General features: G+C 39.2%; 1 protein-coding gene across 1 annotated transcript; it reads right to left on the reverse strand.

The window, feature by feature from the left end:
• Positions 1-3385: 3385 nt before the first annotated feature.
• On the reverse strand, positions 3386-17224 carry LOC139975033 (uncharacterized). Its single transcript, XM_071982639.1, has 5 exons — positions 16889-17224; positions 9432-9670; positions 6486-6690; positions 5797-5970; positions 3386-5294 (listed from the first exon to the last, which is right to left on the reverse strand). The coding sequence occupies exons 1-5, from the start codon at positions 16932-16934 to the stop codon at positions 5149-5151; spliced, it is 810 nt and encodes a 269-aa protein (XP_071838740.1). The 5' UTR covers positions 16935-17224; the 3' UTR covers positions 3386-5148.
• Between the last annotated feature and the right edge of the window lie 10070 nt (positions 17225-27294).

Genomic DNA, 27294 nt, shown 5'->3' on the forward strand with positions numbered 1-27294 from the left:
GGAGCATTCCAGACGTTTAGTTTAAGTTTGAATATCTTGAGAAACAGAATAGCTATAGTAACATTACTACCAATCCACCCAAGCACTTTTATTATACTTGAACGTATCAAGACTAAATTATGCGTACTAAGTCATCCTTAAATCTGTGGAGTTGCGGGAGGCAGGGACGTAGCCAGGGGGGGGAGCAGGGGGAGCGACCGCTCCCCCCCCCTTTCAGTGTCGATTTTTTTTTTTAAACTGTTGTTTTTTTAGCATGGTATTTTGTCAGTGCTCTTTTGATCTTGAATACTCGTCAGCTCCGTTAACTCGATTATAATCGTAGTAACATTCACGCCTACTGATTCAACTACTAACTTAGTTTGGCAGATGCAATTAGCTAAATTTAGCCTATAGCCTATTACAAGCCTACAGTTGGCCACTGCGTAATAAAATACATATTGCCTACCTAACCGCACTCTATGGAATGTCACGAACCGTATGCACAACAACGTCGACAACGTTCGTTCTCATCCTTTCTATGATTCGTCCTAAGTTGTGCACGAACAGCATGTTATGAAGCTAAGCAATAGCAATCGTACGTGATACGCACTTCCTATAAATAATTATTACACTGCTAACGATAACGATATTTGTTTTTAGGCCACTGCATATCTGGCTATATTACAAAATATGAAAGTTTATATTGTCCATCAGTTAAGTTCGTCAAATGTATTAAAGTCCAGACATTGGACAATAAACAAGAATCATCCTACTGGAAAAATTGTAAACCCATATTTCAAATCCATAAGCTTACTGGACGAGTTTAAGAGTCCAGACAGGAATAACTATTGAAATGAACGTAGCAAGAATATGGCTAAATTAGGTGACCTAGTCTTCTAATTTAGGCTGCCATTTCTATCGCGTGCCGTTTCATTCAACACTCTACCCGCCGGAAAAGTCTAGAATCCGATCTTGTCAGTTTTTTTAACATCTAGTTAAGAACCCGTTTACGCAGATAATATTTCAGTTGAGAAAACAGTTGAGAAATTTGCATCAGATGGCAATCGTCGGATAGCTCTCGCCTTCTCTAATATTAGGCTAACTTAAACATTTACAGTTGTATCAAAGACAATTACTGGCTATAGTTGTATCAAAGACATTTCTGGCCTATCTATATATGTATCTACAAGTATCATCAGTTGAAAAGTAAGACTACTCTGTACATGTACTTTGCTAATTTTAAATACCGAACATTATAGTATTGAATTACGTACTATTTTAACTCGTTTGTTTTTTTTGGTTTAAAAGTGATATTGAATGAGGTGTCTCAAGTTAGCAAGAGGCCATGGAACCAGAATGAACACTCGGGAAGGGCCGTTTCCGGCCATCTGGGGGGTTCGTAAAACCAAAAATTTTCTTGTACGCTCCGCGCCAACCGATGGTGGCGCTCCGCTCAGATAGTCGTGCCTACAATTTTGAAAATCCATATCAGTCGTAAAAAGTGCTCCCCCCCTTTCAAATTCCTGGCTACGTCGCTGGCGGGAGGGGTGGGGAGGTGGAAGGGGAGGGGATCAGGCATTTCGCACAGCCTTGTTAGTAAACCATATACCCTCGATCTGTTCGTTACACGTTGTCGTACGAGAGAGATACGTATTCCATATCAGTACTTCAAAGTACAACTATATTACCTGCACTTCCACGAGATTTAAACATCCAGGGGGTATAGATGATTATAAGAATATACCCATATCACGTTCTGAACTTCCACTTGGGGGGGGGGGGGTGATGGGGTTGGGAGGAGGACCCTCAACATGGTAGTCGGCTTCAACAATCTCAGGACCACCTTCCCCACCCCTGTTTTTGAAATCCTAGATCCGCTCCTGGTCTAGGTATACAAATGCTCTGAAAGTGTTGTATGCTGAGAAAAAATACTCAAGTTACAAAAACTGGAATTTCTCAACTTATGTTGTGACATTAATGCAATAAACCTATACCATAAGCGCCTCAGTCAGTGTATTTATACGGCGTGCAGGGGTGATGGAACCGGGTGTTTTTTTTTTTTTTTTTCACGAAATAATAAAGTCACGAAAAGTTACGTCATCACCATAGGAAACTTTCACTTCGAGGTTACCAAAATGTCTGCATCTATTCGTTGCAAGGAAGATATACCCGTTCAAAATTACCCGAAGCTTTTTGTAAATATATATATGTAGACATGTATGGAATTGGTTTAGACATATTAAGCACACTAGTATCGTATGATTTACTTTGATCGAAGTTCTCTGTGAAGGCGTTATTCGATAACATCGCACAGTGAAAGTTTTGTACATATGGGTGCATAAAACACGCGCTATAGGCGTATATGTATTATAACTGTGTACACAGTTCAGTGACAGAAATATATAATACTGCACACTATACTGTTTTGCGCATATTCATTTAAAGACTCGTGAACTCGCGTCGTGAACTTCGTGAAGTTGATTTTAGAACGGTTCACGAATCTTGGATTACTTAAACACGAACCCAATGGAATGTAGCATATGGATCATAAGTAAGGTCAACAGGTGATCCAAACAATAAAAGTAAAGTTCGGGCGTTTGAATGGAAACCCCGTAACTAGACTTAAAGTGTCAACGGTAACTCAGCGTATGTCTTCGAACTTCCAAGCGATGGTCATCATTGATGCTGACGTCACGAGCAATCTGATTGGCTGAAAATTCCGTAATTGAAAACCTGTTTGGGAGAAACAAATTCGCAGCCGGGTGGGGTTCACAGTGGGAATGCGCCCCAGGTTTGTAAAAACTTCAATAGAGCCCATTTTAATAGGAATTGCTCCTGTTTGGTACCAAAATATATCATTCCCATTTTTTGTAATTAAACAATATTCCCTTTGTTGACAAAATTAAACAGCATTAACATTTTAACATTCTTATTGGAAAATGCCGTTTAGTTAAAAACGAAAGACGAAGAAAATGGAATGCAAAGAGGGCCCATTTTGTCCGTAACTTTCCCACTCAAATCAAAGTCACATACCCCAGTCCCTCTCAAAGTTTTGTACTTACCCCCTCTATTTTTAAACAATGCCATATCTAGGGCTTCAGGGGTCAAAGTTTCAAGAATGAGAGCAGGGGCCCTTCCGTGACTCTTTCATGTAAACAGCTCTGAACCCTTACACATAAAAAAAAAACACAAGGTTGCGGGTGGCTATCTTGCTTGCTTACCAGTGGTGGTCCTCTCTGACTCAAAATGTAGGAAACCAGCTCCTTGGGGCGGATATTGCTGGCCCTAGTTAAATGAACTTCAACCCTCTTCCGCGGTCCACGGTGGCGGGGGATATGACCCTGTAAAGTCTGATGAAATCACCATGAGGGTACCAGGACAACCGCAAATATTAAATGAAACAGGATTTTCTGATTGTTTTTTTTTAATTGCAGATTCTACCAACAACAAAAAATGAAACGATTTGCTTGAAGAAAGAACAATGGGGGTAAAAGAAAGCATGAAAATTATATCTCTTAATAAGAGAAAGTAAGGAGTTGTCTTCAACTTCATAAACTAGCATTTTGAAACTAGTTTCGTTGGACCTGCGAAGTACATAAATGAAGGCACTGGATCATACATTTCGTCTGTTACAAGGACACATCGCGGTATAATACAACACTATTATATTGGATCGTATAGTTATGTACATAGCAACCATTTTGTGAGTGATCGTCAGTACAACGTGTGCCGTCAACCCCCGTTCCCCAATTTCACACATGTGAAAATATACATATATTAATTACTGTCGGTAGTTTTAATACTGACTGCATAAGAGATTCAACGGGTGAAGGTTACTCCTATCGTAGCAATGAAAAAGTATCAAACTGCAGGTCTTAAATTAAGCATCAATTGTCAACCCTGCTCAAGTAATTTCGATTACGTGTTACCAAGATTCAGAACGTCGTTGCATGTAGTGATATGATTTACACTGGTATCAGATAAACATATGGATAACATATCAGATGACAGATGACATATCAGATAACATACCAGATAAACATGGAGTGTTAGCTCAGTGTTTAACGCCGGTGCCTTTCAATCATAAGGTCCCCGGTTCGAGTCACTCTCAGATTAATTTATATATATCGTCCAGTTACAGAGTTGTTGACAATTAACAATTCATAATCATGGACGTTAAATATGAATGTAAGAGACTGACTTCGGTCAGCTTGCGGCTTTGATAAGCCAATGAGGCTTCTTCGCGAGTTCCTGCTTGCAGGAGGATCTTATATACATATACATCATCATTATTACACAAATCGATAATTCATTTTTATGCAAATATCGCTTAAAAGGTTCAATTCATTTGTACTTTAAACTGACATCGAATGCGACGAGCACACTGAGACAAAACTTGATTGAAAGCAGACGAGAGCAACGGAAAAACAACCTGGAAGAAATTTCGTAATTACCAGAGTCCCAAAATAGCAAGAAAAAAGGCAAGGCAAATGTGGTATACTTATTGATCAAACAACATTGAACTAAATCCATAAAACAAACTGGAAGATTATGTGACAAATAGTCCATCCCCTATAAACGACCATCCCTTATCATCGACCCATCCACCTCTCACTTAATGGACACCGCATTCCGCGGTATGAAATGTGCCATGTATTACATTAACCTTAAAGCAACATTCAATAATCTGTAGTTGGCCCGTATCATTGTCATATTATTTAAATCCATTTTTCTGATAGGCCTTGTTTTACATATATTGTTCTTTAGAGGTTTCAACTCTTTAGGAAACTTAATTACAATCCCCATACATGGCATGGGTATATTGTAACCATCTAGCCATATACTGTTATTCGACTCGAAAATACATTCTCCCTCCTTCCTTCGCTCCCTCCCCTGTCCCTCCCCACCCCACCCCGAAAATGGTGTAAATTAGTAAGTTTGGTTTATATCTGTTCACGTTCAAGTTAATTGATCAAACAGAAGAAAAATGCTTGACTGTATAAAAACAAAGACAAGGAACACTTTTTATTTGATTACATTATACCTGATCAAATTTTGAAATATCACTGAAGAGCAACTGTTTATCATGTACAAACAAACAAACAAACTATTATTTTGTACTGCGTTGAATCCATTGCCCTTCTTGTTTACGATTTGAAATTAATACATTTAAACACTTTGGTAGGAATCACGTTTGCTCTTACAACAACACATGATTGCTACAAGAGCAAAGACTAGAACAGCGCCACCACAGACGGATATAATAATAATCCACATTGTAGACAAACCTTCCTCTTCACTACTGCATTCAACAACTGCAAGGAAGATAACAAGAAAAACAAGTCTTGATAAAGATTGAAAAACTAAAGAAAATACATTAAGAAGGAAGAAGAAATGTTACCCACAATCGTAATGTGAAAAACTTTCAAATATATTTATTGACACATAAAGAGAAATGCATCTCCCCTTATAATGTCCGAAGTAGACCATAATCAAGTTTCCCTCCAACCAGCCGTACCCCCTTGCACCATATTGTCCAATATAATGATTATACCCCACCCCCCCCCCCCCTCCACCCTCTTCCTTCCTCCTACTAAACAGGTACAATTTATGGGTCAATAACACCGCACTTTTCTTATAATCACTTTACCGTGTGATGCCACGATATGCGAGTATTATTGTCTCCTTTACTAAATGCCGTTTAATGAATCAATATTTCTTCATAAGTATAGTCATACTCGAGGATATGCACTCCATATGGTGGATTGAACGTCTTCACCAACCAAACTGGTAAATAGTTTAGAATTATTATCTTACCTTCTCCAAACTTGCCGTCATTTCTCTGCGCAAACGGTTGGAACTTATACTCCACAAAGTGAATATAATCTAAATGGACATCTTTGCAGTGTAAGGAGTTACCGAGTGGTGCGGAGGCAAATTCGAAATCTTTAACCTCCCATTCGTTGATGAGTGTTGTACCGTTATCGGTATCTTTTATCAGAGAGAGACACAATGAAGAAACGGGTCATGAACACCAGGATACGTAATTCAAATGATACGGGAAATAGAGATCAAATTAATGGTTGTGGATATTGACTTCTAAAGCAAACTTCATTTTTGTTTGTAGGGACAAGGTAGTTTTCGGCGTGTCGTTGTATCAAGTTCATCCATTTTCTTGGAAAAGAATGGGAAAATACCCACAGGTTTAGATCAATAGATAAAGCAAGACAAAAAACGACATTTCCAAAGTAGACCCCCCCCCCCTTGTGTTTCTTAATGATATCTTCATAATCACTTATAGTATGTTTAAAACTTACGATATGTAGCTATAGGAAAACAAACTTCATAGAATACAGAAGATATAGTTTACATAACTTTTCGTTCTCTTACTTGGAGAAAGTTTTGAGCTTCTGTTTTTCAGTCATTGTATCTCTACCCTCCTCAAAACCCCCTTCATGCCATGATTTATCCCCTCAACATGACCAGGTGGGCCAGGTATTTCTTACCTTCGCTGTAGCTGCCATTTACCAATACCACCGTGTAGTCGTTTTCCATCGCCTCAAAGCTTAGGCCCAGGGTCCAGTCGTGTTCATCCACATTCCAGACGAGTTCGATGTAGGCGGTTTCAAGGTCCTTGGGGCATTCTTCAGGACCCTTCACAACCGAGGCGGTTTCGGGGATATCAGATTGTATCTTGTCTCCTTCCTGCGTCTGGACAAGTATAGAAGTTTTGGTTAACCATAAGATAGTGACGTACCTGGAGTAGTTGGTACCCGTGGCGAATCTTACCTTTAATTGTCACTTCGTGCAGGGGATGCTTTCTTAGGGGAGGGTCGATAATTTGAGATAATTTTTGATTATGTAGGGTGGCTTAGATGCAAACTGGTGTTATCGTTGGCAAAGCTTTGAACTGCTTATATGATCAATATGTGGCATTGCAACCCCCCCCCCCCTTTGGTACCGGGCGACTGCCCCCCTTTGGTACCCGGGCGACTGCGCCCGCCCTTCCCCATCTCCGCATAGTACGCCACTGCCATAAGATATGGTTACCAATGTGTTATGCTAGCATTTCTTTAAAAAATATAATTCATGACGTTGTTTTGACGTAATTGTGTAGATATAGCTGTGGACGTTGTCATTGCTATTTACTTGGGAACGTTATTTGCTTAATGTCAAAGGTCATATGTTCCTTAAACTCAATTGAATATTCTCTGCTGTGTTTCTACTTAACCGGTTTTGTGAAATGACACTTCAGAGAATATAATACATTCCTAGTAATCTATCTGACCCCCAAACAAATCTTATAACCACCGAAATGCGAGTTTGAGTTCATTTGAGCTATTTTTTCCCGTTTTAACTATTTTATTCCAAACACAAAATCATTATCGTAAAGCACCTCAATCATCTAAACCACGAGGGGGCAAGAAATTGATTTGACGGACCACAGAGAAAATATGTATACTCTATCCGCGGGTCACAAGAAGCCCATAACACTGTAGAATGTTCCTTACTACCGCATTGTTCATGAGAGATAGTCACCTCAGCCGCATAGCCAGGAATTTGCCAAGGGAGGGGAGTATGGCGGGCCGCGAATTTCTTTTTCCTGAACCTTTCGGGCAGTGTACGTGGAGTTTAGCCAATCAGAGCGAGGCTGTGTTGATGACGTACTACAGTTAAGATGGCGGCGTGCTTACCAAATGTTGAAGTGGGGAAATCACATTCGATAAGTCAACGTAATTGTTGTACTACAGCAGAAGGTATGTAGGCCTTGCAATAATGACACGGATTATTGTGGAAACTACCAATATTTGTTGTAAACTGATTTATTATGCAATAAATCCTCTCTTTTAAATTGTTCCAGAATGAATATCTGTTTCCCTTGTCAATTTTTCTAGCCAGTCATCTGCCTTTAAATTAGGATAAACTTTCCTAAAACGGATGTACCACATTTTGGGGCTGAGACCGATTTCCCTCTAATAAGATCTAGAAGGAAAATAAACAAAAGAAACTATATATATTTTCGCCACACTATCTACGGAGATGACCATGCACTAAAACCATAACTACATAACTACTTGGACATGGGGAAAAGTGGAGGGAAAATCCACACGGGGGCTCAAACTCGCGGTCTTTCGTTTTCCACCTTATGTTATTGAAGCGACGCATTTACCCGACTGACCATCTTTACTGAGTAGTACGTCATCAACACAGCCTCGCTCTGATTGGCTAAACTCCACGTACACTGCCCGAAAGGTTCAGGAAAAATAAATTCGCTGGCGGGCCATCAGTCTCAAATCATGGGAGATCGACTTATACCGATTTAAATCGACATATACCAGTTTCCTTCGACTTATACCAGTTTCCGGCAGCTGAAATTGACTTCTGCCGATTTAAATCGACATATACCAGTTTCATTCTACATATCATCTATTTAAATCGACATATAGCCTATACAAATTTAAATCGATGATAAGTAAAATAAATCGATAATATGTCGAAAACTGGTATATGTCGATTTAAATCGATGATATGTAGAATGAAACTGGTATATGTCGATTTAAATCGATGATATGTAGAATGAAACTGGTATATGTCGATTTAAATCGGTAGAAGTCAATTTCAGCTGCTGGAAACTGGTATAAGTCGAAGGAAGCTGGTACAGAACATTTTAGCTGGAAATGCCTCCCAAATCGCTGGAAATGGCACTTCCCAGGCCTTGTAAATTGCATATAAACTTGAAATTACTAGCGATATCACAAAAATATACAAAACAAATATGCTCGGGGGGGGGGGTTGGCGGACGTCCCTTCGCCCCCCTTGGCAACGCGCCTGAGTCATCTGGTGTGATTACATATTCTATCACAGGTAGGGCATAGGATATTACACCACCCTCCCCCCCCCCCGTCTCACCGAAAATTACACAAAGTTCATTTTTGTTCCACAGGAACGGAATCTAGATACATTATTTGCCGGAGATGACTACATCGTCGCCTTACTAATTCACGTACTAAACCCCATTGGTTGTTTGACCCTGATCTTTTACATACAAGCAGTTAAATTTTACTTAATATATTTATTCTTGTTTGCTTTTTTTTATGTTTTCTTTGCATACTGATTATTTCACATAATAAGATTGCAATTCCCGTAGAGTAAGAAATAATTTTTTTTTTTCTTTGAAATAATGGTCAAAGGGTTTCCATATCATGTGTATGGAAAGGACATTTTTTGAAATATCATTTTATTTTGTTTCCGAGGTCTTGAGTGAAAGTTCCACCAATAAATCATTAAGTTTTGTGTATGTGTCCTCTGATGAACTAATGTATCATGATCCACTAACAAACATTCACATAAGGACAAAGTCATTTGGTTACAGAGGAAGGACATATATGTAGCACTGCAGCGGTTGTGGGGCAGGAGGGATGTGATGGGTCGTTATGGACCTGTCTCCTTACCTCCAAACTGATGATAGCGTTTATTGAGATAATCATACACACTTCTCCATCAACGGTCTGAGCATAGAATGTCGGTAGGTTCGGTTGGGGTGTAGCTGTGGTCTGGACCATTCTTGTGGTCATCTTGTCTTCTGTGGTCATCGCGTTCGTTGTCATTTTCTCAGTGGTTCCCGTAATAGTGGGTCCCGCAGTAGTCATTGTTGCGGTAGTGGCCGCCGTGGTTGCAGCCTTAGCAAATCCTGTAAACACAAAGAGAAGAAAAACAATGAAATAACTGAAAATTAATTCCATCTGTGAGAAATGGAAGACATTATGGTAAGTTCTGAGACTGATTCACTGAGGATAATTATATGGGATTGTGTAACTCAATAACAGTATGTCTTAATTGATGTGCAATTAGTGTTCGAGGTCTCCATACCGCCCTCGGTCTCGAGCTGGCCTCGAGCTGGTGTCAGTTTCGGACCTCTATGGTCTCACACCTTTCGGATCTCGACTATTTGACTGGTCATGATCGAGTCGATACCTTTATATCTTTACTATTAAACAAAACATCTTGCAAATCATATCTTAACCTCGAAATGTTGTCTGATCGTAGTATTTATGCTATAGTTGCCGTATAGGAAAAGGAGGGACAAGAGGGATAGGAGGAATAGGAGGGAAAGGAAGGATAGGAGGGATAGGGGGATATGAGGGATAGGAGGGATAGGAGGAATAGGAGGGATAGGAGGGATAGGAAGGATAGGAGGGATTGGAGGAATAGGAGGGAAAGAAAGGAGAGATATACAGGAGGGATAGGAGGGATAAGAGGGATAGGAGGGATAGGAGGGATTGGAGGGATAGGAGGGATAGGAGGATAGTAGGGATAGGAGGGATATGAGGAATAGGAGGGATAGGAGGGATAGGAGGGATTGGAGGGATAGGAAGGATATGGGGATAGGAGGGATAGGTGGCTAGAGGGATAGGAGGGATAGGAAGGATAGGAGGGATAGGAGGGAAAGGAAGGATGGGAGGGATAGGAGGAATAGCAGGGATAGGAGGGATAAGAGGGATAGAAGGGATTAGAGGGATAGGAAGGATAGGAGGGATAGGAGGGATAGGAATGATAGGGGGTAGGAGGAATAGGAGAAATAGAAGGGATAGGAGGGATAGTATGGATAGGAGGGATAGGAGGAGTAGGAAGGATAAGAGGGATTGGAGGGATAGGAAAGATAGGAGGGATAGGAAGGATAGGAGGGATAGGAGGGATAGGAGAGATAGGAGGGATAGGAGGGATAGGAGGGATAGGAAGGATAGGAGGGATAGGACGGATAGGGGGGATAGGAGGGATAAGAGATAGGAGGGATAGAAGACGTCCTCTGAATCAGAACCATGTAGAAGACATTGATGCATTACATGAACCAAACCAGGGTGCATATATATATATATATATATATATATATACATACATATATATGTATATATGTATATATATATATATATATATAAATATATAAGAGACCTACTACATATATATATATATATATATATATATATATATATATATATATATATATATATATATATATATATATATATATATATATATATGTATATATATATATATATATATATATATATATTACTGTGACTAACTCACCCAAACAGCTGAATAAAATAGACATTCATTAAGGTTAGAGAGTAGGCTATCAGGGATTCGATGTTGTTTCATGCGAGGGGGGGGGGGGAGGGGGAGGAGGGTGGAAGGGTTCAAATCAATAGGAGCCCACTAGACCCCATGTCCCTCCTAAACTAAATTCCTAATAATTTCATATTAGTTACTCGTATTGTTGGTTTAATAAAGTAAGTAAAACATACAAAGCATAAATTGCTATTTCGAGTTTACAACGTGATCTAACTCTCTCAACTATTAGCAGTAGAACTTAAATGTTTACTCAAAATCTATATGCTAATGCCGGGCTATGGTGTTTAGTTTTAGTTCTATTACCAAGCTAGATTGGTTTCTGATATATTGCTTTCACATCGGCTTGTAATAAACACGGGGTGGGGGGGGGGGGGGTGGGTGGAGAAACCGACACAGTGATCCACAGATTTACATTCTTTAACATCTACAGCAATCGGCAGTCCAGGAATGTTTACATGACAATATCTTGTAGCAATTATGAAGTTTGTAACTTAGCGTTTATAGGAACACTGTATATAGTACATATAAACCCCCAAATTTCTCAAGAATTCTCAAGTAGACGTTAAAACAACGTGTTATTTTTAGCACTTCTCTGACAATTATATCTGCAATGTGTAGCCTCCTTTCTTTCTTTTGGGGGGGGGGGGTGCAGGGGTGAACACAGAGGTGTTCTATAGATGTAGAATAAACCAAGTCTTTTGTTTACCTTGGTTAAAGCTTTATAGATAACGCCTACAGACGAGTGATCTGCAGTAACCAGGATAACGATGACCTGATATGCTAATTAGATGGGATTACCAAGCGCGGTTCAAATATTTAATTAACTTGGTCAGGCCTGTAGCAGCCTACAAAACCGCAGTGCAGTTAGAGACATTACAGAGACTACTGTTGGCAAAGATAAATGAACAAGGCATAGTAAAACACAAGGGGAAAAGATATGATTGTATGAGTTGTGCTTGAAATCCAACCATTTAATTTATTTACAGAATATTTCGGAACCACCTGAGTCATCACGCACAGTTACGCACGTCATCACCCCCAGTTACGCGTATAAAAGCAGTATATACGCGTGAATACGTCATCACGCACAGTTATGGGGTATATGGCATTAAATACGCGCGAACTCGTCATCACGCACAGTGACAAGTAATCCCGTATCAAAACTTGTATGATCTAGTATGAAAGATAGGTCTTTATTGAGTGTTAGCTCAATGGTTAACGCCGGTGTCTTTCAATCATAAGGTCTCCGGTTCGAGTCACTCCCAGATTAATGTATGTCGTCCAGTTACAGAGTTGTTGACAATTAACAATTCATAATCATGGACGTTAAATATGAATGTAAGAGCCTGACGTCGATCAGCTTGCGGCTTTGATAAGCCAATGAGGCTTCTTTTCGAGTTCCTGCTCGCAGGAGGATCTAATATGCATACATACATACATACATACATTGATGCCACTTATATGGCTGCAGGTTAAGTTTACGATTAACCCTAAGTTCCTCTGTTCTAATTGTTTGGCCAGGGAAGTTAAAGTTGCCCGCCAACAATTTTTTAGGTTCGTGTTAATATGAATATTTTGTATTGTTTCTTCAATGCTCGGAGTCTGCTATACCTGAATGCTATACTAGCGACCACAACGAACTCTACACTAGTTTGTTATCCATCTAACAAGGTTCAGTATTCATATATTTTGCCATGTTCCACAAACTCATTATTCGACATTAATCTCAACAAGCCCCAAGATATTGTGACAGTATTCTTATTGTACTAAAATTGTAAATATTAACTCAACAAGACAGTGCAAATGGACTCCTGTTCCATGTACAAGCAGCGACGTAGCCAGGAATTTGAAAGGGGGGGGGAGCACTTTTTGCAATTGATATCGATTTTCAAAAATTTAGGCACGACTATCTGAGCGGAGCGCCACCATCGGTTGGCGCGGAGCGTACAAGAAAATTTTTGGTTTTACAAAACCCCAAGATGGCCGGAAACGGCCCTTCCCGAGTGTTCATGCTGGTTCCATGGCCTCTTGCTAACTTGAGACACCTCATTCAATATCACTTTTCAACCAAAAAACAAACGAGTTAAGATAGTACATAATTCAATAATACATAATGTTCGGTAATTAAAATTAGCAAAGTACATGTACAGAGTAGTCTTACTTTTCAACTGCTGATACTTGTAGTTACATATATAGATAGGCCAGAAATGTCTTAGATACAACTATAGCCAGTAATTGTCTTTGATACAACTGTAAATGTTTAAGTTAGCCTAATAAGAGAAGGCGAGAGCTATCCGACGATTGCCATCTGATTCAAATTTCTCAACTGTTTTCTCAACTGAAATATTATCTGCGTAAACAGGTTCTTAACTAGATGTTACAACACTGACAAGATCGGATCCTATAGTCTTTTTCGGCGGGTAGAGTGTTGAATGAAACGGCACGCGATAGAAATGACAGCCTAAATTAGAAGACTAGGTCACCTAATTAAGCCATATTCTTGCTACGTTCATTTCAATAGTTATTCCTGTCTAGACTCTTAAACTCGTCCAGCAAGCTTATGGATTTGAAATATGGGTGTTTTAAAAAAAAGATAACTTGGCCAAAAAAAGTGTAGGCCCGGGCCCACAGTGCTACATACTGGCTACGCCCCTGATCATATGATATCATATTATCAGCAGATTTTGTTTCCTGTTTGAATTCTTTTACATGTTCTTTTACATAATATATCAGAAAGACAAACATAGTGCTCTTTTACATTTTTTCAGGTAGGATGATTCTTGTTTATTGTCCAATGTCTGGACTTTAATACATTTGACCAACTTAACTGATGGACAATATAAACTTTCATATTTTGGAATATAGCCAGATATGCAGTGGCCTAAAAACAAATATCGTTATCGCAGTGTATTAGCAGTGTAATAATTATTTATAGGAAGTGCGTATCACGTACGATTGCTAGCTTAGCTTCATAACATGCTGTTCGTGCAACGACTTAAGACGAATCATAGATAGGATGAGAACGAACGTTGTCGACGTTGTTGTGCATACGGTTTGTGACATTCCATAGAGTGCGGTTAGGTAGGCAATATGTATTTTATTACGCAGTGGCCAACTGTAGGCTTGTAATAGGCTATAGGCTAAATTTAGCTAATTGCATCTGCCAAACTAAGTAAGTAGTTGAATCAGTAGGCGTGAATGTTACTACGATTATAATTGAGTTAATGGAGCTGACGAGTATTCAAGATCAAAAGAGCACTAACAAAATACCATGCTAAAAAAACAACAGTTTTTAAACATTTTTTTTCACACTGAAAGGGGGGGAGCGGTCGCTCCCCCTGCTCCCCCCCCCCTGGCTACGTCCCTGTGTACAAGTAAGCTATATATAGTTGTAAATAAGTACACGTAGGCTGTATATTGTACTATGCTATGAAAGCATCGTGCTGGTAATAATAGATACAAAGTTCGCTCTATATGACAAAGAGAGAAGAAAGATCGATATTATGATATATTAAAAAGGCTATCAAGTATAACGCGATAACATCTACGGAGGACTTATGATGCCATTGATTTCCAGAGCTTATTCGTTAATAATATATAAAATGTGTCCATATTGGCGTCTTTTGCAACATTGTTATTCATACAATCTAGCTTAGTTATTAAAATCTCATTTTCTAGTTCAGACTTGTGAATAGAATCATCGCGAAATTTCTACTGAATGTGAGCATGAAATGTATGTAAATTATATGTAAATTATGTACATGATTAATAATACAAATCTTGAATAATACTATTACAATACTATTGAAGGGTCAGAAATATTACAGGACTTTCAATAATTTTCATATTTATAAGAGCTGAATAGCTTCTTTTTTAATGCTCAGAGTCTGAAATGATTTAATCGAATTTATTATGTATTCACACACCCTTTGTATTTAGCTTTATGTGTAGCGTTGGTTTATCTAAAGCAGATGAAACATCTCAACATCCAATCGATACATACTTAGATAGCAAGAGCAGCTATACATATCTATGAATATCTAAAAACAAAGGAATTAAGAACATGTTTTTATAATAAACAAATTCAGACATCTCCAGCTTGCAGCTTTAATCCTCCGTACTTATACCTACTGGTTATACCTAGTATAATTATCTTTGTTAATAACAAAGCCTTCCTTTTGTTGAGTAAACAAACTACATTTTGCTGTATATCATGATGTTTGCTGTAATGCAAATACATCTAAATATATCAGATAAAATGTGTACCTTGAATTGACTATATCAAAACAGAACAGAAACATTTACATTGTGGAATAATGTACATTTTCATTTCTTTATCATTTCTTAACCCCGCAAACTTGTAAAGAAAGTGTGAATTGACTTCCACAAATGACCATTTCATATAAACGGTACATTGTAGATGTATGGTGTGGTTGAACGCAGATGTGTTGTCCGAGTACAACGGCATCGAATAAGAGTACAAGAACGCCCCTTGATATAAGAGTACAAGAACGACCCTTGATATGAGTACAAGAACGCCCCTTGATGTGAGTACAAGAACGCCTCTTGATACGAGTACAAGAACGCCTCTTGATATGAGTACAAGAACGCCCCTTGATATGAGTACAAAATCGCCCCTTGATATGAGTACAAGAACGACCATTGATATTAGTACAAGAACGACCCTTAATATGAGTACAAGAACGACCTTTGATATGAGTACAAGAACGCGGCCCCTTGATATCTTGCTAAATCGAAATTTCGCACGTGTAGGCTACATATTAATATATTTTGGCTATGTACTATATAGATATATGACGTATATAGATTCGTCAAAAAAATAAAGCTTTGACTGGTAACAAAATCAATTTTGGGGCTGAATTCACCTTCAAAAGCCTGTTTTGAATTGTCGATTCAAATGAACATGCATGGAAAAGCAGTCTGTTCTAAATGAATTGCTGTATAACATTGGTTAAATACAGTGTAATAGAGTTGTTGCACCGTGTCTGGCTGTATGGTTGCGTATTGTGATTAAGCAATCATATGTTCGCTTCGATATCAAACATTGTGTTTGATCAGTATAAAAGCAAGTACCATTAGGAGTGGCAGAGAATTGGAAAAATAAAACGATAACACAGTGAAGGTAACTTCCAGCCTACACTCCTACTCGAACCCTGCCTCCCCCCCTCCCCCCCCCCCCTCGCCAAAGCTTGTGAATTGAAGAAAAAAATAGTGTATACAAGCTTATATTACTATTCCAAAAGAGAATTTTCTTTGTCTGTTTTCTGTTTGCTGTATGCATTACTTATCGGCCTAGCAACATCAACAATGATATGTGTTCTATATGTGGCAATAATATAATCTTTAACGCTATCGACAGCTGTCTCACCGAAGTCGGTTTTCGAATATAAAATGGAAGTGGTATTTACGACAGGTGTGCTTTATATCCACTGTTACCAAATTCCATTTACTCTTTATTTGATATAGTATATAATGTCAGGTAACATGTATTTCATATATAGCAAGACACGTGACAATACGATACAAACAGTGCTTTCTGTATCCCCATCCTCATAATTTCAATATAGTTTCTAATCTATTATTCGTGGGGATTCCTTTCTACAGATCAATTTCAGAACAATTTAATTCTTCATACATATTTCGACTCAGTGTACTCACTAAAGCTTACCAATGTAGGCCTATATATATATATAAGTAATATATATATATATATATAAAACGAATACTAACGTTGTTGATTATTTGCACCACTTACCTAACACAGCTATTATCATTAGCACAGAGATAACAGATCGCGCCATTGTTTCGAGGTGTCTCCAGTATATTTCCAGAAAAGAAAAATCCGTTCAAGAACAGTCTTTTAATATCCACCGGTTGACGTCGAAGTTTCAAATATGAGGTATAGGTCTATATGCGCCTGAGTTATGACTAACTCACTATTGTTTGGTATAGTAAAAATGGTGTCTCTTACTCACAACAACTTGATGAATATGTGAAGGTCAGTAGTTAACATCTTTGTAGCAAAATGGTTGACTGAGCGGCATGAATTCAAAGGTCACGTATAATGATCACGAGGACTTAATAAAACGAGTAGTTAAACACAAACCAGCAAAGGAGCTCGAATCAGCATGATAGCAAAGTGTAGATATAAACCAGGGTAATTAATCACGGGTAAACATTTGAAGGGGCAAAGTCTATATACGTAACACAACAGAGGTGCATGTGAAACAATAGCGACAATGAAACTTGTTATTATGTCAAACCTTTAAACATATATGAATGAAGGTATAGCTGCCTCAGTGGCGTATCCAGATTGGTGCGGGGAAGGGGAGGGGGACGGGAAAAGTAACCCCCTATCCACAGAAATTTCTCGGAGACGAAACGGGCATGGTCGAAACTTGGCAATAGAAAAAATAAATAGAGATGATGTAGTTGATTCTCAATAGCTGGCTAATTGTTTTTTATTTTTAATTAGTCATATTCATTAGTCATATACTAAGCATTTAACCATATTTCTCTGAACACGTATGCAGCTTGAGTATAGTTTGTCTACTACCATAAAATCTCGATAATTGGGATAATATATAGGATAATATATCTTAGGATAATATATCTTCGTGTACGTATACCTTTACATCATGTTGGCTAAAACTATGTAGTAAATTATTGATGTCGTTAAAGATGTACAAGGCTGTAGTCACTGAGGGCATAGGTGGACATGCCTCCTACTACCACCCCCTCCCCCCCCCCCCCAAAAAAAAAAGCTTCTTCCATATGGCTTGCATTTTACTAACGGTGGTACGTCAGAACAAATATTTATTCTTGAAAAATTAAAGAAGGAAGAATGGTGTTTTTACTCTCCGTTTCGTAACGTGTACTTTGACAGTTTTTGGACTAAACTGTAATCAAATCGTGGCTAAGACATCATTTGTTTGGATTTGTTTAAAACCAAAGCTGTATCTAATATACAAAATATAACGGAGTGGTTCTCCTTCCCTTCCCCAATCAATGGATGGCCAGGACGTGAGAGGTTCTCCTTCCCGTCACCGGAAGAGAACCGCGACTGGGACGAGTGCAGTAGAAATATAAAAACAACTATAAAAGCGGAATAACCAGGACATCAGTGTATAAATAGTGTGCGAAATTATAATCATTATACAGACCATTGTTGACGTTTGCGATTTTAGCTTGCAATACACCTTTTCATGTTTCACCACCGACCTATACAAAATATTCATGATTGATTTATCACGATCACACGTTAGTCAGCGAAGAAGTGGGGAGTGGGGGGGGGGGATTGAGATCTCAAATACTATTAAATGCAGCAAAATATCATGCTCGTGACGGTTTTGGATTTAACTCGTGACTTTGGAAGCAAATTTCCAGTGTAATTTCAAGATAGTGATGTTGTACCAACATCATTTTGCTAACCAACATGATGTTTCACAACACTACCTTATCTTTTTTACATATCAAAGACGTTACATTTAAATCTGGTTTAATAGCGGATTCGTCTGTATCCAGGGCTCTGTATACTAATGTGCACTGTGTCTTGTGTATAACATTAAGAGTCAATGATCAAGGTACCGAAGGAATGTATAAACAGAGTCTTTAGGCTATATTAATAACTTATATATTTCATGTTTAACCTATACTGTATACCTATAAGATAAATCAGTACCAATACGTATATGTACCTGTGCGATGGCAACACGGCGTTATTCAATAGAATATATACTACCACGGTTATTAATTGAGTTCAGTTGGTTAATTGATATGTTGACATTGCATTGATTAAACTAGAAATGGCGAATCTGTAATTGTTGTTAAAGTTCACACATTGAACTATGAACTGTTAAATCAAGAGTTGTATATCGCTATGTAAAGTTCAACCAGAAGCCCTCAACTTCACGAAATGCCAAACAGGATAGATTAAATAAACAAAATATTGGTTTACTTTAGTCTTGCTCAAGAGAAGTTTGTAAACTTCGCATCGATTTTAACGCAGTTCCACATGTACCTAAAGAGGGTGTTCTTTCACGTACATACGTAACTGTACAATGAGTAACCAGGCGCGTTGCCAAGTTGGGGGGGGGGGGCGAAGGGGCAGTCGCCCCCCTTGAGCATATTTTTTTTTATGTTTTTACGATATCGCTAGTACTTTCAAAAGAGAAAATGCTAAGATGCAACTTACAAGGCCTGGGAAGTGCCATTTCCAGCGATCTGGGATGCATTTTCAGCCAAAATGTTCTCTTTGGCTTCGCGCCAACTTATGGTGGCGCTACGCTTAGATAGTTTGCATGAGTGCCGTATCTACGGCTCTGATAGTTTGCCTACAGTTTCGCCCCTCCCTTGGCAAATTCCTGGCTACGCGCCAGCTGGGCCCATCTCCATATCTCTCTCTCCTTCTCTCTACACAGCTGCCTGCTTCTCTCTCTCTTCCTGTTTAGAAAATATGGTATTGCTGATATTAGTCAGTACAGGACACTCGTCCTGTGGATTATGGATCCCCGATTTTGAATGCTACATCCATTTGGCCTTACATGCGTTTAAAAATTGCATAATGAAATAAGTTACCATAGCAACACCGTGGGACTTATTCAGTTACTTCTTTTTTAGATACATCGTACTATATACACTATAGTGTCAGGTCATTTTCAATCTCTCTGATATTATAATTCCTTTAAAATTCATCGGTCACAGTTCAAGTCAGACTAGCGATGGTCCTATACTCGAGTACATTTTGATGTACTCGTACTTCTATACTCAGTAAAAAGAAATGTATTTTTACTCATATAGTTATGAGTTTGTACTCGCATACAACACTTTGTACGGTATATGGGTGAAAGCACTATCATCAATCATCACTGCTCTTTTCATCACATATACTCCGGTACTTTTTAAGAAAAGTCGCTCAAGCCTGGGCACGAAAACCAACCGAATTAAACAGATCCAATCTTAACCCCGGCCTCCCCTTACATCGAGACTTTGACCGTGTGATCATGACCATGTTACATCAAATGTGTATGAGGAGTCCCTTGGAAAGGGGAATATTATATTGAACAGGATTCATGATCTTAGCCCAAAAAGCCGATCACATACTCGGGTATTATTCCTGTTACATGTATGCAGTGAACTGTTTGAGAATGTATAAACAGCATAGTATGTTTGGCAATTTCATGATTGCATATGTATGGGTACAGATTATTATAATTATGAATTTGAATATCTAATGTAGTTGGCTGAGTTCATGAAAGTATTTCACTTCCCAACAGATTCTAATTCGAGGGTTCTCTTCATCCCAAACGGTGAAAGTATGAACTAATAAGTTTTCGCTCTGACACAATTGACAATAGTATAGCTCAGTGGTTAACGCCGGTGCCTTTCAATCATAAGGTCCCGAGTTCGAGTCGCTCTAAGATTAATGTATACGTCGTCCAGTTACAGAGTTGTTTACAATTGACAATTCATAATACTGGACGTTAAATATGAATGTAAGAGACTGACTTCGGCCAGCTTGCGGCTTTGATAAGCCGATGAGGCTTCTTCGCGAGTTCCTGCTTGCAGGAGGATCTAAAATACATACATACAGTATAGCTTTCTGCACTGTTACTTATATGTAATGTATAGGCTAGACTGCACACAGTTGCTCTGTAAAGTTTTGGTTTGTTCTAATTTTGTTTGAAATGTAACACGTTTCATCAAGTTGTATAGCAGCTGTTATGAAATTAAAGCAACACCACTTCCAACATCGAGGGTGGATCCATGACTTTATGAAGCCCTCTCTCATGGAGGGGTGGGGCTTCTGAGATATTTATAGACTATAATAGGCAACCATTAGATCTAAACGCAAACGATCGCCAATGACTACTTTAATTTGAAGTTTTGTGTGCGGTAGAAGAACTGGAGGTGGTGGTGTTTGGGGTTTTTTTAAGGGGGGGGGGGGGGTTGGGGTGTACATCTTGCACACCCACCTGGGTCCGTACCTGAATGTATAGTAAATACTGATCTCATGTGGCGATCGAGCAGTCATGCTATACGTACCCAACCAGGTGTCTTGAAGTTTGATGAATAGATATAGGCATCAGTTTCAAGTGCATATATACGTTCACCAAACAATCGACAGTTTTTGTTCAGGTCATCCCTCTATATATATATTGGTTTCGAACATATTCACATCTAAAGCAGTGAATGCATATATACATTGCTGCTTACAGTAGCCTACTCCAGGGACGTAGCCAGGGGAGCAGGGGGAGCAGGGGGCGCAACCCGCTCACCCTTTCAGTGTCGAAAAAATGTTAAAACGGTTGTTGTTTTTTGCATGGTATTTTGTCAGTGCTCTTTTGATCTTGAATACTCGTCAGCTCCGTTAACTCGACTATTATCATAGTAACATCCAGGTCTACTGATTCAGCTACTAAGTTTGGCAGATGCAATTAGCTAAGTTTAGCCTATTACAAGCCTACAGTTGGCCAATGCGTAATAAAGTACATAAAGCCTTCCTAACCGCACTCGGTTGAGTGTCACGAACCGTATGCACAACGACGTCGACAAAGTGCGTTCTCATCCTTTCTATGAATTGATTCGTCATAAGTCGTTGCACGAACAGCATGTTATGAAGCTAAGATAGCAATCGTACGTGATACGCGCTTCCTATAAATAATTATTACCCTGCTAATACACTCCGATAACGATATTTGTCTTTAAGTCACTCCACATCTGGCTGTCTTACAAAATATGAGAGTTTATATTGTCCATCAGTTAAGTTCGTCAAATGTATTAAAGTCCAGACATTGGACAATAAACAAGAATCATCCTACTGGAAAAAAATGTAAACGAGCAATATGTTTGTCTTTCTGATATAATATGTAAAAGAACATATAAAATAATTCAAACAGGAAACAAAATCTGCTGATGATGTGATATCATATGATAATGATGAACTGTCCAAAAATTGCATCAGATCGCATCTAAGGAATTTCAATCGTTCAAAATTTCTCAAAGGGGAGGGGGACACTTCCTCCCTTTATACCCCTCTCCCATATCAATTGCAAAAGTGCCCCCCCCCCCTCTTGCAAATTCCTGGCTACGTCGCTTGCCTACTCGAGTACGTAGTACCGGGTAGGCGGCACACAAAAATCACAATCATGTTTATGAGGGTGGCGGTGTATTATGTTTACTAACTCTTCAGATCGTATCTAATAGGCAATACAGAGGCAAAAGGATGAAAGGTGCCCTCATGCCAAGGAAGGAGGAGGTGTGGCCCAGGGTCATTGAAACTGACTCCCATGAACACGGTCCTCCCTCATATAATCTATTTGAGACATAAAATGGTGCACTCTGAGGCAAGAAAATAAGATCTATAATGAGGTTTAAACGCAATGTTGTGCTAATTGCTATACTTTTAAAATATTGTGTGAGAATGAAAGGTGGGGAGAGGGTGGTGCGATGAGAGGGGTACACCTTCCACATCCCTGGATCATCGCCTGGGGATTTCAAACATTGCGGACCGACCATAGTGTCTTTTTTCTCTCTCTTTTGTTTTACTGGTCAGTCGTTACTTATGATTGGAGCCAACATATATTTAAAGGGATGTTACGTGTTTTCGTATTCACTTTTGACGCTCAATCCGAAGTTATGAAGGTCCGACCCGGATGCGAATATTTTTTTCCCCCAAACAGGTTTGCAATTACAGAGTTTTCAGCCAATCAGATTGCTCGTTGCGTCAGCACCAACAATGACCATCGCCTGGAAGTTCGAAGACATACACTGAATAACACAATGACAATTAATTAAGTCTAGAAACGGGGTTTCCCTTCATACGCCCTAACTTTACGTTTAATGCTTGGATCACAATCACATGTTGACCTTAGTTATGATACATACGCTACATTCCATCGTGTTAACGTTATCTAAGATTCGTGGGCCGCTCTATTGAAATCGTAAGTCGTTTCGTGGAATGGGTACGCTAAAATCAACTTCATGACGCGAGTTCACGAGTCTTGAATGAATACTTTTTAAGAAAAGTCACCCAGGAAAGAACCTGGGCACGAAAACGAACAACCGAACGACTGATCCGCTCTCAAGCCCAGTCCCCTTACATCGAGACTGTGACTGTGTCATGAATGAATATACGCAACAGGCGCGTATCCAGGGGGGCGTTGGGGGCGGGCGCCCCCCGGGTAAGGAAAAGAGGAGAGAAAAAAAGAGGGAAAAAAAGGGAAAAAGAGGGAGAAAAAAGAAAAGGAGGAGAGGAAGGAAGGGAAAAGAAAAAGAAGAAAGAGAGAAAAAGGAGAAAAGGAGGAAGTAGAAGATAAACGCCAAGACCTCGGGAAGAGAAAGAGGAACAGTCATAATTACAGCGCTGATCCCTATTATATACACAGGGTAGCCAGTGACAGATCGAAGATTACAGAGGGGACGTGCGCCTCACCCTACCCCTTACACCGACAACTCCATTTTTAGCTCATACCAGCATGCTGGTGTGAGCTATTGTTACAGTGCGGCGTCTATCACTCTATCCGTCAACAATTGGTAACACCGCTCCCACTCACATAGTATTTAATGGAATATCATGAAACTTGGACACAAGGACCATTGGGTATAGGGCCATCAGAGATGGTCCGAAATTTGGGGTCAATGGTCACCTGTGGGCCGTAATGGGCCATTTTGTGGAAATACGCAAAATGCTTCTTCTCCTACAGATTCCATGGTACAATGTTGAGGGTTTGTCACGATAGTACTATGGAAGTTTTACCTTCAGGGTGTTCATGAATTTGAGATCAAAGATCAACTAGGGGTCTTTTGTGGCCCGGGCCGCCGCCCTATATTTTCAAATTGCTCCTGTTCGTACAGTGTATGGCCAGTTATAATGAAACTTGGTCACAACGTTCCTCGGGATGAGGGTTATGAGGGGTTTTCGGAAAATTGAGGTCAAATGTCATTTAGGGGGTCAATCAGGGGTCATTCTTTGTAATATTTTCAAATATCTCAATCTCCTTAAGATTTTGATGGATCATATTCAAAGTTGAACTGATGATTGTTGGATTGTGTATGAATAAGATGATGCCTAATAATTTTTGGTCAAAAGTTAATTAATTACAATTAATCCCCATTGTTTAAAAAAATCTGAGCCTTCACCTTTTGCCAAAGCTCCTTTAATTTGTCTCCCAGTCTCTGCAGTGTTTGTTTACATTTGTGGTTAAGCTCTGCATAGGCTGTTAGTGGAATTAAAGCAGGACTGGGAGTTGTTATTAATTGTTGAACTGTAAGCATGAGAGCCCCATAGCCAATCAGCACTTGCCGATTCTTAGAAGTCTTTGAGCCTGAGGTATGTAGGCAGCCAGCCAAAATTTTGGCAAGGAGTGCTTCAGTATGGAACGCGAAAAGGGCAACCATATTTCGTTGTCTAAACTAAGTTTGTTGCAGTCTAAACTAAAGTTGTTGCTGCTTTTTTACCACGTTGTTGCTCAAACTCACGTTGTTATTTTAACTTCCGTTGTCTAAACATACGTCGTTGTCTAAACTTACGTTGTTGCTATCGGCGCTGTTCAAAATTGCTCAACCGCGTAATGTAAACCAGAATGCAAAATGCATTGAGGTTTCGATGACTTCAGTACACTAGAAAGGTGTTAGTATAAGCAGAACTAGCTGTTACTATAGAAATGGCCCGAACCACCATTTTGATACATTAAATAAACACAGGTCAGTCTACTGTACGTGGCTATACACACCTGCACCAAAAACAATAGGGGTCTTGGAGGTCCAAGTCCATTTGGAGTCACCAAACGCAAACTTGTGGAAACCTTGTTTTATAAGCTACCGTATCTCCCACAGCCAGCCTATCAGATAACATGTGCGTTAGTTCAACTCATACGAATAGGAGGCTGCAGGGTAAACAACTTTTAAAATGTTATAATGTTATACTTATAGGCTATGCATATACGCTGTGAATGTCGGAAATCAAGTACAACGTCGAGTGTCTAGACAAAGTACCAGCATAAAAATACTGCACTTTTAAACTGATTTCATTGAGCCCCTCCAACAATGTGTAGAGATAATCTGGGAATGTCGGTAATCAAGTAAAACGAGTGTCGAGACAAAATGCCAGCATAAAATACTGTACTTAAAATTGAATTATTGAACCATTATTTAATTATTTCGCCTGCCCTGCCACTCTTTCCTCCTCTCCAACTCCGTATATAGTACCTCGATGCTTTGACCTGCAGCGATTTCACCAGCTACCCCAACTCTTCAAATATACCCGCAAATGTAGTGTGCATATCTCGCTAAATTCCACGCAATTTGTATTAGGCCTGTTCAAACTTCGGAGTTTCAACTGCACATGCGCATATCCTGAAAATTTGTGGAGAAAAGATCATATCACCTTACCTACAACACATAGCCTTAGTCAAAACTCGAGTGTATCTTGGATGATTCGTTTCTTGCATAACATGTAAGCGGGTTTTTGGTCTAAAATTCTTAACAATGCTGAGCGAGGTTTGTGTATATTCCATTTACAATACAATCCCTTTCGCAAATCGAAACTCCGAACTGGATTGGTGTTACGAATGAACTTGCTTGGCGTGTTTAGTAAACTAGTTCTGTGAGTCATATTGCCTACGTACTTCAATACTGTGCCCCCTCTTGTTACTCACGAAGCGCAGACTACATCCAACCATAGAGCAACTGATCCAACATTTACCCTGGTAGTCAGGTGGCTTAGCAACTTTAACGTTACCGGCCGGACAAAAGCACCAAATTTTGCATGGAGTTTCTTTTCGACCTATCTATCACTTTTATCCGTGGAACCCACTTAATCGGTTCCGATTTTTCAAGATTGCGGCCAAAATCCAAGATGGCCGCCAGAAAAAAGAAAATGTCATATATCTGGCTGTAAAAATCAGAAATGAACAAATGAGGGGTCAATTCAGGTGTTTCCGGGGTCGCTGAAACAGATGATGGTCATGGCATGTTGCTTGGGCCACCCATTTTCAAGATGGCGGCCAAAATCCAAGATGGCCGCCAGGAAAAAAGGAAATGTCATATATCTGGCTGTTGAAATCAGAAATGAACAAATGAGGGGTCAATTCAGGTGTTTCTGGGGTCACTGAAACATATGATGGTCATGACATGTTGCTTGGGTCACCTATTACCAAGATAGCGGCCAATATAACAGAAAATACACTTGTTGTCACTGTTAAATGTCAGTGGAAGTGTAGACTTGACTTTGAAGATTCTGATTCCTTCTGATTAGTATTGAAAATCCAACCACCAGACAGACTTTTAGTCGATGCAGTGTGAAAATTAGACAAATTTACTATTACGTAATATTTTTGTGACGTCAACGGGGGAAGCAATTAGATAATGCATAATTTACAATTTCAAAACTCTGCCACTTAAGAATGGCGAATCTGATTTGAATGAAACGTTACAGAATTTTGAACAATATGTAGATGCAGGCATTCATTGAATTTGAAGTAAACATTAACTTGAACTTTTCATCTATGGAAGAACGAAAAATCAGCAAGTACTGTGTAAACTCAATAGCGACATACATTTCGTTTCCCTCTTGACGTCAACGGACCCGGATATTTAGGTAACACAAAAACGAAATGAGTTTGAAACTCAAACTTTGATATTTGGGGTTATGAAATACACTCTTTTCATCTATGTAAGTTTCAAATCAATCCGCTGCACTTAAAGTGACCTTCAAAAATGTAAGTTAACACTTCCACTAACCTTTAAGTACATACTGAAAGTATTCGAGAATTCTGTGTACAATGTTTCAATACGATGTTTCTTTACCAGACAGTTCACAGTCGATGTACACTATTTGGATGAACATTGCATCGACAAAGAGATATGCAAGGCAGATTTGCCTTGCTGCATTTGCATGTGTGCTTTTTATGTGCAAAGAAAACGGACACAGACCAAAGGTCAACAGAACCAAAAACAATCCCAGTCTGTATAACAACCACCAAAAACCCAACTGAAACCCAAAAACAGAAATCTCCCACTAACCCACACATGTATATAACGTAGCGTTTAACGTGACGTGAAAAGGACACGGACCCAAAGGCCAACAGAACCAATACAATAAATCACTACAAACCAGCCCCTAAAAGCAAACTGCAAACCACAATGAGAAAAACCCCCCAC

This window comes from Apostichopus japonicus, chromosome 10 (assembly GCF_037975245.1).
Source record: "Apostichopus japonicus isolate 1M-3 chromosome 10, ASM3797524v1, whole genome shotgun sequence".
Lineage (NCBI taxonomy): Eukaryota > Metazoa > Echinodermata > Holothuroidea > Aspidochirotida > Stichopodidae > Apostichopus > Apostichopus japonicus.